This window comes from Haliotis asinina, chromosome 9 (assembly GCF_037392515.1).
Source record: "Haliotis asinina isolate JCU_RB_2024 chromosome 9, JCU_Hal_asi_v2, whole genome shotgun sequence".
Taxonomy (NCBI): Eukaryota; Metazoa; Mollusca; class Gastropoda; order Lepetellida; family Haliotidae; genus Haliotis; species Haliotis asinina.
The window spans coordinates 55,433,217-55,451,465 of NC_090288.1; the positions used below are offsets into that span (position 1 = coordinate 55,433,217).

At 40.8% G+C, this 18,249-nt stretch overlaps 2 protein-coding genes across 2 annotated transcripts in view; both read right to left on the reverse strand.

Moving 5' to 3' along the window:
* Positions 1-5,929, reverse strand: part of LOC137296037 (YY1-associated factor 2-like) — a 40,800-nt gene extending 34,871 nt beyond the window's left edge. Inside the window, exons 1-2 of the mRNA XM_067827677.1 lie at positions 5,816-5,929; positions 5,497-5,622 (exon numbers count right to left, since the gene is read on the reverse strand). Coding sequence (XP_067683778.1) covers positions 5,497-5,622; positions 5,816-5,841 — 152 coding nt within the window. The 5' untranslated portion in view covers positions 5,842-5,929. The remainder of the gene's footprint in view (positions 1-5,496; positions 5,623-5,815) is intronic.
* Positions 5,930-14,202: 8,273 nt separating this feature from the next.
* On the reverse strand, positions 14,203-14,586 carry LOC137297332 (KH domain-containing protein 3-like). Its single transcript, XM_067829343.1, has one exon. The coding sequence runs from the start codon at positions 14,584-14,586 to the stop codon at positions 14,203-14,205; it is 384 nt and encodes a 127-aa protein (XP_067685444.1).
* Positions 14,587-18,249: the final 3,663 nt, after the last annotated feature.

An 18,249-nucleotide genomic window follows, 5' to 3' on the forward strand; every position in this document is an offset into this window, starting at 1 on the left:
TTTGTGCAGCTTTATGCCCAGCAGTGGTCAAGATAATTTGTGCATGTTCGATTTCACGAGAAGTATGTGCATGATTTCCACATGTTCATTGATATGGTGCACTTTGGTGATTTCTTGGTGTATTTTTACTATTTTATTCATTTTTTTCCAAAATGCCAATCAAATTATTGATAATTCCATCAGGCTTCACTATATGTGAAAAAACACATAACAATTTAGGGTTCTGACTTTGCTTCTTTCTGAAAAACTTGCGTTTCTTCTGCATGTAAGTATATATTCAAAGAATAAATGATAGTCATCTGTAGGCTAGCTAGGCTCCTGGGTGCAATGTTAGGTGAAATGGGTTGGATGGCCTGTTCAAGACTATTGCACCTACATGAAGACGTGCATGTGTGGTTCTTGTACCTGACTAAGGCCAGTTCTATTGTGCTAGCCCATAGAGATACATTGCTTAGAGATACCCAACAAAGGCTCAGACAGACTTATGTCAGGCATGAGTCTACCAGTCTTAGTTTCATTATTTTAATGCACAAGCACAAGGCTGGGTAACAACAAGTAACATCTGTGGTGGGACTCAAGGAGGGTCAGATTCAGACAACACTTGCTCCTGGCAGACTCCCTATCCACTAGACCACATCAGTCATGAACGTGAACAGATTATATATGTATGATCACTAGCGATTCAAAGCAAACGTAAAGTTAAGCTACAAGCTAGCAGAGCTATAATTTTAATGTACACATACAGAAATTTTCTCTATGTGTTAACAATAAGGACAACCATTCAGTGCTGGGAATGTTTGTTTAGTTAAAGAAAAATAATTGTTTTGTTAAAGATGTAATATTTATCTATTTTGAACATCACTGTTACAGCTTATACCTGATCGTTGTTTCTTCAGTATTTTGGGTCCATCAAAACCTTCACCAGTAGTGTTCTAACACCTGAACATGTAGAACTTAAAACATTCTGTAAAACTGAGCCCAGACCAAGTGTGCCTAACAAAAGCGCTGATTTTGCTGCTTCTACAGGTAATGGAAATGGTTGTTTGTGTGTTTGCTTGGCCATGCTTGCTGAAGGAAGCTCATTCTCATGCATATTTACATTGCAATATTGTCACATCCAAATTGAACAGCCATTTGTCAATAAAGTCTCAGGCAATTCTGACACTGGAATATACACCACATGCATACTGAGACATGTCTGTTATAATACCAACATGACAAGTCTTACTTACACAATCCTTCACAAATGACAATTACGAATACATCTCAAATTATCATACATTTCTCCATGTGAAAGCATTTCAACAAGACCATCGCTTTAAAGTCACAAATTTCTGGCAGGTAGGGACAAAACATGCTTTCCCTATATGAAAGCATGCAATGTCTTCACAGAATGTGAGTTGTGTTTTATGCCGATATGACAATGAGGGGACACCAGATATGGGCTTCATAAATTGTACCCATGTGGCGGATTGAAAATGGGAATTTAGTGTCACAAGTGGACATTGTAATATGGCCATTTATATCATTTTCAGTGCTAATTTGCTTATGAGTAGTTATTAGATGCACTTTATTTCATACAAAAAATGCCATAATCCTTGCTATACCACCCCTCATTAATTAAGTGATGTTGTAAAGACGAATACTAACTACTTCATGTTTCTGTCAATAAAGTACTTGACTTTGAAACCTACATCCTTCAGTGTGATGAAATGAAAACCTTTTCCTTGAACGAATGCTACTGAAATATATGACCAGCCATCACACATATCAGATGAAACCATCAGACACATATATATGACCTGGGAGAGTCACAAACCATGTCTGCGACTTATTTCCAGCAATTATGCTGGGGTGGGTAGGAAGAGGAAGACTTAAAAAATACACATAAAGTAGTATACAAGTTATTATTGGTTCAAAGTTCATCTAGGGCACTGGGGATTGCAGTCCAAAAGGTGGGAATCTAGACAGAGAAGGAGCAGAAATTGGAATGATGGAGTTCAGTTTTTACACGTTTTACATGTTTGAACATTATTCCAGCAACATCATCGGGGAGAACACCATTGTACCCCAAGGGGAGCATCAAAGATTCAAACTGATATTTAGCTTTATGGGACAAGCACTTCAATCACTTGGCTACCCAACTATCCATGAAGAAATTGGAAATCCTCCAAGAAACACCAAATGTTAAGGCAAGATGATGGTCGCAAAACTGTCACTGCGGTCCAACAACTTATTCCTGCAGAAGAGATCGGCTATGTCTTTAACTGCTTTGGGCAGCTCAGATATTTGAGATACTGTCCTTGGACTTATCTAGACATTTTCAAAACATGATATACATCTATGAATCTGTAGAAAATTCCCATAAAAGAACCAATATTTGAATCAAAATATTCTCAATTCATATTCTATAGCAATAACTTGAACTGAATTCATTCATGCCAGGTGACTTGTATTTCAGTGAACAATTATTCAACAAAGTAACATAAAATCCAGAATTGCCTAAGTTTTGGAAACATTCTAGACCAGCAATCTGTCTTTCAGTCCCAGAACCGTATCAATTCCCCTTCCTTCCAATGATAGAATCCTAAATGAGGCAAGTCTATCTTTTACCAGGTTCTGAATCTTACTCACTTTGGGCTCCTTTTCAATTTATTCGGAATTGTACCAAACTTATATATATTCAGAAACTATGTGTTAGAAGCTCTAGTTTTGAAAGTGATCCCCTTTTAATAACGACACATTCATAATTTTTTACAAAAGGGGTAAACCGAGACTGTGAAAGGTTTCACCTTATCTTTCATTTTTACAGACAATACATGTGTCACATCAATATATTTATCAATATATTCACAGACATTGGTCATACAGGCAAAGAGCAGATTCATCTGTATTGATTTTCATCAGCACAAGAATTGTCAAACCTGATAAGCAATCAGCAAAATAAGGACTTATAAGCCTATTGATCGGAGCATGTTCAAAGGACTGATTTTCTTCGGCTGTCCAAGGCAGTTATTTATGATGAAGTTTTTAGTCGGGGCCTTGTCACAAGCAAGATCAGAACCTCACTCAAAGTTTTAACAGCTCCCAGTAAATATCAGGCAAAATCTGAGCTAAATATACATGAATACTTCAACCTGGGGATTATGTATTATTAATAAAGTAAATATATCCAAGATCGAATGGACTGGCTTTCGAACTGTCAAGCAGCCACAAATTGTGAGAGTGGTGTCCCCTTTCTATCACCATGGTGACATACAATGGTTTAACACTGTGAAGTTCAGAGTGAGGGTTGATTTAAAGGACATTTAGTTTTGTCTTATGTGGAATATGAAGGCAGTCTCAGAGTAAACACGAAATAAACCAAAATATTCCAGAAACTCAATTTCATACTAATGCCAGTGTTCACGAATACTGTCTGACCATCTGACAAATCCGGCAGATTCGGCAACGGCCAGATGGAAGTCTACAGCCAACCAGACCCAGTGTCCGACAATCTATTTCACTATGACTTTGACTGAGATTGTCACATGCTCAGTTTGTTTGCTGTTTATAAATTTTACACTTCTTTTAAGTTCTTAATAATTTCAGTGCTGGTCATAAGAAATGTTAAATGTGAGATTCTTGGGAGGCACTGAAATGTGTGTATAATTTTTATTCTGCAGGTCCTGTGAATTTTCAGTTGGTCAGACAGACTTTTCAAACTTACAGGACCCAATGTCCTGTTACTTTGAAACACTATTCATGAACACTGTAATGCTTCACGTAAAGTCACTTTCTGGTGTACATGAATCAAAAAGAACAGCAAACAAATGACAAATCCCCTTTACATTGATGGAAACCAAATATTAATGTTTGATTTGCCCTTTCAGACAACATGATAGCCAACCACAAGTAATTTGGTCCAGATCATCCACTGATTGTGTAAACAGCAATGAATTCTGTCATGGTTCCACATGATACAATGCGTCTGTGGCCTTGTGGTTATGTGCACCAGGAAAGCGGAAGGTTGCAGGGTCGATCCCCAGCAGCATCATACCAAGTCACATACGTAATCTGGCCATGTGACTCACTGAGTCAATCAGCATAGTTTGTTTAAAACTAATCCTAACTCAATCTTGGTGCATCAGAGAAATAAATAATCACATATTAGCAACAGTGGTATGTAACTGATGTGGCAAACAGAAATCTCAAATGTTTTTTGAACAGAAGCATGGAGAACAAAGGGATATCAGTAATGACAAATTACAAGCCAAAACAGTATAGATCTTGAATTCTGATTGGCTGAAATAAGTCTAACTAATATATTAAGCCAGTAATACTGCTTGTTTGTAAAAGACAGCATTTCAAGCCACAAGGCATCCTGATCAGATAAGGAAACACCATAGAAAATGTTGAATCCAAACAGTTTGGCTGCAGAAATGTTGAGAGGTTGAATTCTGTAAATTGGTTTGATGTAATGTAAATGATGCATAGAACAGACATGCCATGATGGATATCATGTACACAGCAAGGCTGTTAAAACAAGGTCATCTGCTGAGAATATGCAACAACTTTTTAAGCAGCACGTTTTGAACAAAATGCACTTGTATCAGCAATCCAGCCAGTAACAAAAGGTTTGTGATGTCACAAATGAAAGGTCAGGATTTATCAAAGTTTTATTTGTGCCGATACTGTCAAAAATGGATTGGGTCTACTTGTTTTGGATGAATTATCCATGATTGCTCAACAAGGGTTCAAATGTCATGAATCATCTTTGATTGCCTAGATCTATCCCTTGTGCTATCCAGGAAGGATATCTATTCTATCTTATATCTTGTGCTATCTCAGATATTACATATACATCTTTGTTCTCAACATACAACCACTCAAAGAAATGAATCGCTTCATCACCATACAGTGTTAGCTGGTATCAGAGATCAAATGTCACTAGTGACATTGGTTTAAGAAACATGTTACTTAACAGATGAGTGGAGAAAACAATCAAATCAAGCATGCCATATTTGAATTGTACCTTAACATGTGCTAACACAACAAATGTTCATATATGTGTGTGACATTATTGCTTTATTTAAACAGCCTGAATGTTTTGGAAATGATAGATATATATACCAAAATAATATGCTTCAGAAAAATACAAAAATGTTTTATAATCCCTTTTGAAATGTGAGAAATCTTAATAAAATCTTACACTAAGGGCAAACAATGCCATAGTTGTAAAATCTATATGTAGGTCAGGTTAGTCAGAAGATGTGGGTAAGTAGGTCACACTGTCTAGATCAGCTGGTAAGATGTTATAGGCAATATAGTGCCTACCTGATGTAAACAATGGTAAACAAGCGTATGGTACTCTTTCTGTACAACTTCCTAAAACGCAGTAGACTCGAAATGTCGTGCATTCTCACTGGGTAGGTGTTGGGAAGGTTTGTGATACAGACACTGTTTATGTTAACGACAAGCTGCACGCGACTGTCGTAATATCGTCTAACACCTTACCTGGTAGAAGTGCCTTTCCTGACATCGCACATTTCACACTTATAGGCTTCGGGGGAGTTTTTGTACGTGCAAACACTGCAGTCCCAGAATCCTTCGTCTGGGGCTGACTTAGACTGGCGTTTTGATCTGCAAGACCATGGGACATTGTTTATAATGATTGTCAACAGACGCAAGTTATTTTCATTCGCGAGGTCAACCATAGTTTATGTATAGGGAACAAAACCAACGCGATGCGAGAGTGTTATCACTGTTTTAGTGACTTTAGAAATACTCTTCGACGTTGTAATTTGGCAGAAGTATAATTGAAGATCTGGGCTACCTGCTTGAGCTCCGTTTTTCCTCCATGGAGGCTTCGATTTGCTTATTTCAAACAAAATTTCTTTCAGTGTACAACCAAGCCGTCTCAGTTCCGTCCAAGATGGCGGACAGAGTCGGCACGTGACCGCTTTCAACCAATCAACATCTTATTTACAGGCCTGACGGCAACGTCATATAGCGCGAAATACCATTTTGCAAACGGACACCTGCTTGCCACGTTCTGGCTTAAGTCTGATTTTCCGTTTACACAAAAGTGCTTTCCATAAAAGTACCTGCTAAAGCGACAATGTTTATATAGAGGGAATATATACTCCAAATTGTTGAGAACACACAAATATTCATCTCAAAGGCTACTCATCAGGGATCGTACCACAATATTTTCCACCATTGTATGTATATTCTAAACATGTAGATTTTTTTAACATCTGCATAAAATGATACATTTATTTTTTAAAGTATCGAGAAAGATGTAAAAAATGCTGAAGATGATTTTTGATAATCTCAAATGCTGTGTCATCGACAATCAATAAAAACCTTGGTCGTCACATATTTTGACTCGTCCCCTGTCCGTGGCATCGATATCATTCATACTTGTAGACATAATATCTGCAATGTTAAGAAATATAAAAAGTTTACGTGTGTTAACAGTAAGTGTTTTTCTCGTCGTCATGTATAACACATACATTACGGGATCAATAAATTATTATTTTCCCTCTCTCCAGCATAAAATGTCACCAGAACCTGCTTCACAAAGATCAAAGAGTGACATAATACATGTTAGGTGGGATATGTTACCGAAAATATCGCTCGCTACGCAAATATGATGTACCCTTTCACCGCCACACGTACATGTTCACAAACATAGTTTGACGACAGCGCGCAACGACACATTATTTGATTATTTCATATGAAAAAAAATGTACTGGAATTTAAACCATTCAACATTCGAGGTCATTTAATTTCACAACCGTAATAATCGAGGCCGTACAAACCCGAAGGTGTGCTGTATCTGTCAAGGCTGGAGTTGTTTATCAAAGTAAACAAGCAAACACCATCGGTGACAAGTTAATACGAATGAGGTGTGGCCTACCTGTATATTGTAGTGTTTGTGTATATCACACCTGTGTCAATGACTCTGACACCGATAAGGTTGCGTAACTGCGTTCGGCACCTCCGTATCGCTCAGTACCACACTCCTGTCTGTACAAGATACAAAATATACAAGAAATTTTCTGACCGTCGGTTATTACTTCGACATAAAAAGTTAAGATGAAAGAAAATGTAACAACCCAGGTAATTATATAGTTCATGGACACAGTTGTGAACTAACAGTAGAAGCAACGGGATAGCATAACAGCTCAGAAGTCAGGACCTTCTTTACAACCACTCTATACGTCATTGCACGGACGTTATGTGTACACCGTGCATTATTAACACCGTTCATATCAGTGCGCGAGCGTAATGCACAGACCGTCCGCTAGCATTATCATTGCAAGCATGTTATGCATTGACCGTGCACTATTAATACCAATGCGTGGCTATTATGTATTGCTACAGGGAGGTTACAGGTATGCCACAATGACGCACCGTTGCTAAGAAAATGTTTTTTGTTTAACGTTGCACTCATCAGCACTCAAGCTATGTGACGTCAGTCTGTGAGTCAGCATAAACAGACAGTCCGGTGATCAACAACATGAGCATCGATTTACGCAACTGGGGTACTGTGACATGTGTCAACCATGTAAGCACATCTGACCACACGGTCCCATTAGTCTTCTCTTACGACAATTGACTGCTGAAGACTAAGGACATTCAAGGATTCGTTGCCAGGTCATCGTTGTGAGAAGGTTTTATAGATCATTATCATGTAACGCAACGTATAATGGTAACATATCAAACATTTTTACACATCGATGCACTGTTGATATGTATGGATCATTACTAGACGCGGCCCGTGAAGGTCCCGGGGTAGAATAGGCCTTAAGCAACCCACGCTTGCCATAAAAGGCGACTCTGCTTGTCTGAAAGGCGACAAACGGGATCGGGTGGTCAAGCTCGCTAACTTGGTTGACACATATTGTCGGTTCCCAATTGCTCAGATCGATGCTCATGCTGTTGATCTCTGGATTGTCTGGTCCAGACACGATTATTTAGAGACCGCCGCCATATAGGTGGAATATTGCTGGGTGCACTCACTCACTCACTCATTACTAGAGGCATTATTACCAGAACACTTGTATAGATCGTAATTGTCATATTGTTTTCGGCACGTTTTAAAGTTTATTTCAATGTATTATTTCATGGTCAGACCATTATCACGTGTCACTGCACGGATGTTTCGCAAAGACCAGTGTTACGCATCGTTGGACGAACGTTGTTTACAGACCAGTATCTCTCATTTCCTCTGTGGCCTTGTAGACATCTGTTCGCAGAACAAAAGTGGTTCAATTCCAGGGGCGCGTCATGTAGAAAATTACTGTAAAATACTACTTGTTTTTGCGCTGCCTGCATGGTGATCGGCATATAGGTTATAAAGGAATGACAACGGCAGGGAGGTAGGATAATGTGTCTGAATGAGATTTCCATGCATAAACTAAGGAATGGTATTTCATCTGGCTGGGGCGATAAAACCAGTCTTATCCCAGAGAGGGCGGTGGGGTAACTTAATGTGTTAAGCGGTCACACCGAAGGCTCGGACGATTCCCACATGGATACACTGTGTGAAGTCCATTTCTGGCTCCCCCCTACCTGTTATTGCTGGAATATTTCTAAAAGCGGCGTAAAACGCAATTCACTCACTCGTTCACTTTATCCCGGAATAGTACACCACAGGCATTCATCAACGTCATTCAATAAACGCACAAATCTGGAGCACGATGATAAGCTCTGTTTCCTCCCACACTATCTACACCAGTATATGGTGTCAAGAACGCCGTGTATATACCAGTTTTTGCAAGCACTGCATTATTGTTTTGGAAAAATACATACAACACATATTCTGAAATAAAACAACGATGCACAAACATTGCAATATAAATAAGGACGTAATGCATTGACTATTGCTAACCAAATAACCAAATAACCAGCTGATATATGGGGGATATGTATTTCTGGGGGATTTCGGGCGGGCCGACATCATACCGATGTCACAGAGTTAGAACATACACAATACGTCAGTGCAGCATATACATACATGGGTTATCTATGATGTTATCTGTGATACTTATCTGTGGTAGTGTCTCGTTGGACATAGTGCTGGAGGCTATACCTTTTAGCTGACTTTTTTCTGTGTGGCACCTTTTAGTACTGTATATCATGTGACATTCAAATAAACTCTTATCTTATCTTATCTTATCTTATCTTAACGTATCTTATCATATCTAAAGAACACAAGGACGTTACACAAGATTAGCCACGCAGTATACGCCCTGTTTCATTTGGTTTCGGGGTGGTTGGGTAGCTTAATGGTTAAAGCGTCCGCTCGTCACGCTGAAGGCCTGGGTTCGATACCCATCATGGGTACAGTGTGTATAACCCATTTCTGGCGTTCCCCACCGTGATATTGCTGCTAAAAGCGGCTTAATACCATACTCACTCACTCACTCACTCACACTCACACTCACACTCACACTCACACTCACACTCACACTCACACTCACACACTCACACACTCACACACTCACACTCATCTGGTTATCATGTAGGGAGTCATGGCTGCATACTAATAGATAAATCAACTCTACGACTTAGGATGGACCATACTATTAATGTTTTACACACGGCAGTCCGCCCACCCCGGCCCAAAAAGGCATCAGTTGTCCTAAAGAGGTTTTGTTCGTTGTTTACTCAGCTCTCAGCAATATTCCAGATACATGTCGGTAAATAATCAAACCTGGACCAGACAATCCAGTGATCAATAATATGAGCATTGACCTATGGAATGGCATACGATGACCTGTCAGCGAAGTCAGCGAGTCTCTCCACCCGATCCTATCAGTCGGCTCCTACAAATGTGGGCTGCTGAAGATTAATTTTTACCTGGAACTTCACGGGTCTCTGCAGAGGTAATGCAATGCTACAACACCTCAGTGCCATGACCAACGCGAGGAGGGATCAATTACCATGGCAACCTTCCTTAGCAGTATCTCGAGGATGAGGTTCACATCCAGTCAGATAACCATGCAAATATCAATAATTGCTCCGATGCTCTACTGTGGGATACACGTGCTTGTTTGCTATCACTTTTATTTGAACAAAGAACCACCTTGTGTGTAATCATGTATTGTCATATACATAAAGACTTGAGTGCTTGAACTGTATGTTTTACCTATACAACGTTTTAGCTTAATACGGGTTATATGACCCTTCGTTTTTCGCTGGAACCCACGACCATGGAGTTTATAAAAGACCAAACCTGAGATTCGACCACGGACCAACGGGCCAACGGGCCTCTTCAGCCATAATGTCGAGCGAGTTCCATTTCACGTCACGACTTTTGGCAATATTCTTCTAATACTACGAAGGGGGCCACCCGAAATGAGCTTCAAGCATTGTACCCATGTGAGTCACGAACATGGACCTCCGACGTGACAAGCGAACGCTACCCCACTACCCATTATTATGTCGACTTTCTGTTGCCATCTTAATGCTTAACTGTGGCTGAGGGTTGACTGACCCCTTGCAAGTGCTAGGTAAATAAACACGCATGATTTGCACACGATGAGAATTGGGATGAGTTGAATCAGGTCACAAGCAAATGTGACACATATATCATTAGATAGGACAGTCCTTTGTTTTGCCGTCATCACATTCTGAGCGAGTGACTGACGGATCATATCATCCCCTGCATGTGCACATCTGCAGCCGAAAACATATACTCACCGTGGATTGACTCATCCAAACACATTCCAAATCGTACGTGGCCATTGCCAACCTTGACCCCCGCCGCTCGCGAGTCTACTCACGTGTAACGATGAGAGGTACAGACTGGGACACTGATGAACTGGGAACTGACCATGCATTTGGGGATGATTACCGGCCATGGACTTAGATTTGGAAAAGGTTAACATACATTCATGGAAATCATTCGTCCAAATTTTAGACACCTTGAAGTTTAGCAAATTAATTTTAATTAATTAATTTTAGAACGACATTAACCAAACATGATATTTGTACATGTATATTGTATATTGTACATTGTACCGTCAACAGAAGGCTAATGGCATGAACAAACTGTAAACTTGAACTATTTGGACTGTTTTATTAATTATTTTCATTCGATCTTTTAAAGAGAGGATGAGTGAGTTAGAGGGTGAGTGGGTGAGTGACTGAGAGGGTGAGTGGGTGAGTGAGAGGGTGAGTGAGTGACTGAGAGGGTGAGTGAGAGAGCTAGTGACTGAGAGGGTGAGTAGTGGGTGAGTGAGAGGGTGAGCGAGTGACTGAGAGGGTAAGTGAGAGGGTGAGTGACTGAGAGGGTGAGTGGGTGAGTAGATGAGTGAGTCGTTTGGGTTTCATGACGTATATCATTTAGCCCGCAGAAAATGAGTCATATTTCCAAAACGGATATATCTTAAAATTAAGAAGTAAAACCCTAACGGAGCCTAGTAAAGCCTTCGCTCGTCATGTCGAAGACCTGGGTTCGATTCCCTACATGGGTACAATGTGTGAAGCCCCTCACTGGCCTCCTCAGCTGTGATATTTCTGGAATATTGCTAAAGCGGCGTAAAACTAGACTCACTCTTGACCAGAACATCCGTCCGTGTAACTCCAGTCTGAAAGACGGACTGAAATCTCTTGCCTAGGCGAGACGTGCTTACAGTAAACGGACGCTCGGCGTCTTGTACTGCCCTTTCGCACGCCACGATATAACTGCAAACGTCGCCCTGATCTATATGAAAACCTTTCAAATGGTCGTTAAATCATAAATACTATAAGTCACATTTTTCTGTGGATATTTGATGTAAATTCAGCTCCCATGATAACACCTCCGCTAATATACATTCTGCTTCTTTGTGCATAGTTAATACCCATTCAGTTCCGTATCTCTATTTTGATGTATTACACTGTTAAAAGTTTATGAAGTATTCCTAATATCTTGTAACGGCCAGCTTTCTCTCTTTTTGACTCTTTGGGCCAGATGTGCTCTTTTGAAAAAGTTAATTTAAAAGAATTTTAGAGATATGATTTAAAGCTAAAACTTGTTTATGTGCGACCCAAGAAATGAAAATGACATTGTGTCTTTTGGTTCTCCACTGTAAAACTGAACTGATTTATCTGTTATAATTGCTTTTGCCTCAGGCGATCCTCCTACATAAAATTTGCACGCGTCACATGTCTAATGGATGTGCCACCCGTAACTATGGTGACATACAGGTTGAGAAGGTTGTGTGGGTGTGTAGCTCGATGCTTTCGTAAAAGGAGATTGTTCCATATTTTTTTAGATTTATTTCACATATACCACAACGGGGGACTCCAAGAGGGGTGTGGAGTAGAACCACCTCTTCAGCAAGATGAGTGACCGATTTAACAAGTAGACCACCTCACTGTCGTAGATAACTAAAACGGTGTTGCTTTAACTATATGCCAGCTTCCAGCTGTTGTCAGTCTGTCGCTGTAACGTGTTTGGCGAAAGTGGAGTTCGGTGTAGTAAATGTGGTTGTACACCATGTTTTGGAAACCATACTTCTGATGCACGTTTTCAGGAGCTAGCGGTTATTTAAAGATCAATACACAAGAGAATCCATTTTCAATAAAAATGATTTTCTAACGTACCGAAGACATACCTGATGTCTATTTCGATCAACGTTCGAAAAAAACCTCGGCCCATAAGCCCGGAGCCGACTGAAAACCACTTGGACACACAGCTTTTTGTTGTCTCCATGGCCTAATGGTCGACATTTTTTTATCCCCAATATTTAAGAGTATTATTTCCATATTAAAGTATAGGGTTTACACATTCTGATCAGGATTCACAATGTTTTACGGTTCTCGGTCCTTGAGACCTGCAACTTTTCAGGGTTAAGGAAAAACGCTGATTTTGATCCTCGAAGTTCAACACAAATCCTGGACATCCTCGATATACAGCTCAATATTGCCGACATACTTCAACACATATACCGGATATGCTCCATAAACAGCTCAATAGGGCTGATATAGTTCAACACATATACAGAAAATTCTCAATACACACTTCTATATGGTGAACATATTTCAATACATATACTGGAAATTCTCAATATACAGCTCTTTATGGTGAACATATTTCAATACATATACTGGAAATTCTCAATGTACAGCTCTTCATGGTTGACATATTTCAGGATATATCCCGGACATCCTCCTATATAGGTGAATATGGTTGATATATTTCAACATATATTCTGCACATTTTGATATACAACTCGATATGGTTGACAGTTCAACACATATTCTGGACATCCTCGATATACAGCTCAATGTGGTTGACAGTTCAACACATATTCTGGACATCCTCGATATACAGCTCAATGTGGTTGGCATGGTTCAACAAATGTTCTAGACATTCTCGATAAACAGCTCAATATGGCTGACATACATGTAGTTCAACACATATTCTGGCATCCTCGATATACAGCTCAATACGGTTCACATAGGTCATATAGATGTTTTTGACATCCTCGATATACAGCTCAATATGGTTAACATATTTCAACACGCATTAATGGCATTCTGCGATACGGCTCAATATGGTTGACATAGTTCAACACATATTCTGTACATTCTCATATACAGCTCAACATGGCTGACATATTTCAACAAATATCCTGGACATCCTCTATAAACAGTCCATAATGTTTGGTATAGTTCATTACATATTCTGGACATTCTGTATACAGCTCAATGTGGTTGATCTAGTTCAGCTGTGGTGTTCATGTCTCTGAGCTTCACCCATACATCTGTGGTGCTCATGCCCCTGAGCTTCACCCATACATTGTGGTGGTCATGACCCGGAACGTCACCCATACATCTGTGGTGTTCATGTCCCTGCGCTTCACCCATACATCTATGGTGTTCATGTCCCTGCGCTTCACCCATACATCTGTGGTGTTCATGTCCCTGAGCTTCACCCATACATCTATGGTATTCATGTCTCTGAGCTTCACCCATACATTGTGGTGGTCATGACCCGGAACGTCACCCATACATCTGTGGTGTTCATGTCCCTGAGCTTCACCCATACATCTGTGGTGTTCATGTCCCTGAGCTTCACCCATACATCTGTGGTGTTCATGTCCCTGAGCTTCACCCATACATCTATGGTGCTCATGCCCCTGAGCTTCACCCATACATCTATGGTGCTCATGCCCCTGAGCTTCACCCATACATCTATGGTGTTCATGTCCCTGAGCTTCACCCATACATTGTGGTGTTCATGTCCCTGAGCTTCACCCATACATCTATGGTGTTCATGTCCCTGAGCTTCACCCATACATCTGTGGTGGTCATGACCCGGAACGTCACCCATACATCTATGGTGTTCATGTTCCTGCGCTTCACCCATACATCTGTGGTGTTCATGTCCCTGAGCTTCACCCATACATCTATGGTATTCATGTCCCTGAGCTTCACCCATACATCTATGGTATTCATGTCCCTGAGCTTCACCCATACATCTATGGTGGTCATGACCCGGAACGTCACCCATACATCTATGGTGTTCATGTTCCTGCGCTTCACCCATACATCTGTGGTGTTCATGTCCCTGAGCTTCACCCACACATCTATGGTGTTCATGTCCCTGAGCTTCACCCATACATTGTGGTGTTCCTGACCCCCATGAGTGTAACCACCTTTCTAGCCTCATAACGGTCTGAGAGTTACACTGACAGGAAAGTTATTTCATATATAGTTCGATCTATTCATCTATAGCAAAATGTTCTTTTGCAAAATAGACAAATATATTCAACACGTTTACGAAACAATAAACCAATATATTCCGAACTAAAAAAACCCTGTTGCTCATTATGTACTTGTATGGTTAAGTAAAAGACGTGAGTTTATCGTGACATACTCCGTATTCATGTCTCGTGGTGTCACGTGGCCAGTAACGCCCATCTATATAAAGGAACTGCTTTGATAACGAGTCGACCAGAGCATGCGACTTCACGTTTTCTACGAACATTTTCTGACATCAATTAAGATAGAACAAAAAAGTGTCATGTAATAGGCAAAGACCTTTGTAGGTGTTGAATTGGCCATTAAAGCGACGTGCTCAAGTCAACAGTAGAGAAATTAGCCGGGTAATTGTTGGAGGCTCAGATAGGATGCAGTTTGTCTCCCTCAAAGTCCCCTATACACCACCAAGCTAAGTGGAGGGGTTGGATGTGGCCACCCTGTCTGAGTCTGTGTCTCAGTAAAGCTGCTCGTATTCTCAGAGGGGCGGTGGTGGTAGTCAGCTTGTTAAAGTCTCTCGTCATGCTAGACACGCTAGTTCGATTCCCTACATGGGAACAGTCCATGTCTGGTGCTACCAACCTCTGATATTGTTGAAATAGACAGAAAAGGTCTTCACATAAACATTGAGTGAAAGGAGGAACTCTCTGGGAATAAAATGCATTTCATGTTTATTTTCAGTTAACATGCATTTTTCTTGTATACGATTATTCGTTCACTGGTCCTTCTGTTGCTCTTTACTCTGTGTATTCACTCCTCGTGTTTGGTTTCGCAGTCTAATTGTTAACCCGAAAACCCGGGTTCGACACTCACATAGTACAATGTGTGACGCCTTATTTCGGTGTCACCCGTAGTGATATTGCTAAAATATACCCAAAAGCAGTACAGAATCTCACTCACACACTCAATCACTCACTCACTCACAATACAGTCATGTGACTACCCCCCCAGCCCCCGCTTTAACAAATGCATCAATAAGATGCGAAGGTGAATGTGAGAAGGAACCACTGGTTTGACTCACCAAAGATACACTTTGCCTCTTCGCGAGTACCCACCAGTGTATCCTGGAATCGGCAAGGTACGTAACTCTACTCACCGAACAGCAGGTCCTTAGCCCGGAAGGCCATCTGTGCCTGGATGGTATTCATCTTTTTAGCTTAACATATGATGTTCCTCTATTGAATGTATCATGCGAAGCCTCTACTGTTATACATTAGTTCTGCCTTTATAGACAATTCCAGGCACGCATTCAGTCGCCACAGACTATCTACATGTGCATAGAGCTCCGCCTTTAATAGTCCTGCTTAATATAACCCAGGCTGTCCTAACTAAATGAAAGGGATTTCAGCTCACACACAGGAATTGCATATGTCTTCGAATTATTTTGTTATGGGATATGTCATAATAGCCCACTTCCGGTTTCTTTGCGGTGCTTTTTCTGTTGAATTTCCGAATAAGCGATACACCCATTGTATCAAGACGGTATATTCGTTTATTTGTTTTCAAATGTCAGTGGGTGAGTTGTATTCAAGTCGCGTTTAACAGTTTTCAACAAATACCACTGCCAGCGAGTCCTTCCATAGCGCCCCTTTAAATTAACACCGTCAAAATGTGCTTACAAGCTTCAAATGCTTATGCAATATTGAGACGGGCTACCTGATGTAGTTATCAAACACCTCATATTTGAGGCGTTTGGGGAAAGGCGGAAACACATGATCTTGGATGAGAACCTCTATTGGCACTGATATGTTCGAAGATTTGTCTGCACACCCTACCTATGTTCCTGGGCTCCAGCAAATTGGTGAAGGTATAAGACTTCCGGCATCACTTCCGGTTTATCTCCAGCGTGAAGCTGACACGATGTGACGTCATGCTGGGATGCTGTTAAATTGAATCAACCTCCCTCACTCACCCAAAACCCACTTAAGCATCCACCCACTCACTCACTCACTCAGATCACACCCATCCACCCACTCACTCCCTCCTCCCACATGACAATCGTTGTTCGAGACTAGTCCGCTGTCAATGGCTTCCAAATATACATCACGATTGATTGTAATTGTTCTACCATTTAGTTAATAGCAATGTAATATCCCTCGTAACCGTGTGGAAAAACATTTGTCATTGTCTAAGCGCGGACATTATTCTTCATAATCTTTATCTATTCCTTATATTCTAGTTATGCACCTCACAAGGCTGAGCGGTTCTGTGGGCGGAGGAGAGGTATATATATTATGCCGAGATAATTAGGAGGTGACGTACTATCTAAATTCAAATTATATTTCTTGTTGTGTACAACCCACTGTTCGTCTGAAGGCATGCGTCGTCAAATTGTATTGCGAATTAGTCGTGCGGAAATGCCTACTATTCATCCTGACGATGTTACATTTCAGAGGCAACTAATTCTACCTTGCCGTTGCGTCACTAAGAGGCTGAAAACATTCACCGAAGAGCAGTCTACTTTGTGTCGTTTAATGGCGAGTCACGTGCGCTTCAATTGTCTGAAATATTGTTCATACGCGAACTTTTATTAAAGTGAAATAAAAACATACATTTACAAAATAAGCGTAATCTTTGGTGAATAGAAATTCTTGCAAATGTGAAAATAATTTGAGTAGATATAGACTACTTTTGATAGACTGAGCCACAGCCATTGACACAACTCGTGGCGACCTCTATGGTCAGGTGAGCTATTTCAATGCCGACGGCAATAACAACATCTACACCGGCATACGTAACATTCCTACTGAAACATCTGAATAACGCCGAGGAGAAAGGGTTGTCGGTCTGGTGCCCTTGACAATAGTAGACAGCTCTGAAGGTAATAGTCACTAAAGTGCTTGAATATTGTAATGTTATTCGTGGTATCGAGAAATAGGCGCGCTCATTTAGTCCGTCTCGGAGATAATACGAGTCTAACGAAAGGTACAGGCGACATCTTGACCTAGCGGTCGCCCACGACGATAGCGTCATGAATATTCCAGGCTGCATGGTTATAGGGTTGCTCCTTGGTCCAGTGGAAAGAGCAGTTTGGGGTTCGATCCCAGGTGTAAACCAAAAGAAGCTGACAGATGTCGGCACTGAGAGGATAAAGCAAGGACTGGTTGGAGCCTGTAAACCGTGTCTCAGCGTATCCGCATCATACTGTACGGAAGATATGTTAGTGGATTAGCACAATATAACCGAAATACGTACACGCACGCACGCACGCACGCACGCACACGCACATCTTCTACATAAGTCCAAAAGTCTTGGACGCAATATGAAACCATATTTCAGCGTATGAGTTCGATTGTTAGTAAAGTTTTACACCAGAAATGGACTTCACGCACTGTACCCACGTGGGGAATCGACGATCGGACGCTCCAACTAACACCCCCACCTTCCACCCCACCCCCTGTTGACAACAGCTGTTGAATAGTAAACCTAGTCAGTAAAGACTGGTTGGGAGGAATGAGTTAGTGAACGAAAGAATTTTTACGTCGCTATAAATCTGTGAGTGAG

Coding starts and splice junctions, on each gene's coding strand:
- LOC137297332 (XM_067829343.1), bottom strand. CDS start 14,586: ATGAACACCATAGATGTGTGGGTGAAGCTCAGGGACATGAACACCACA.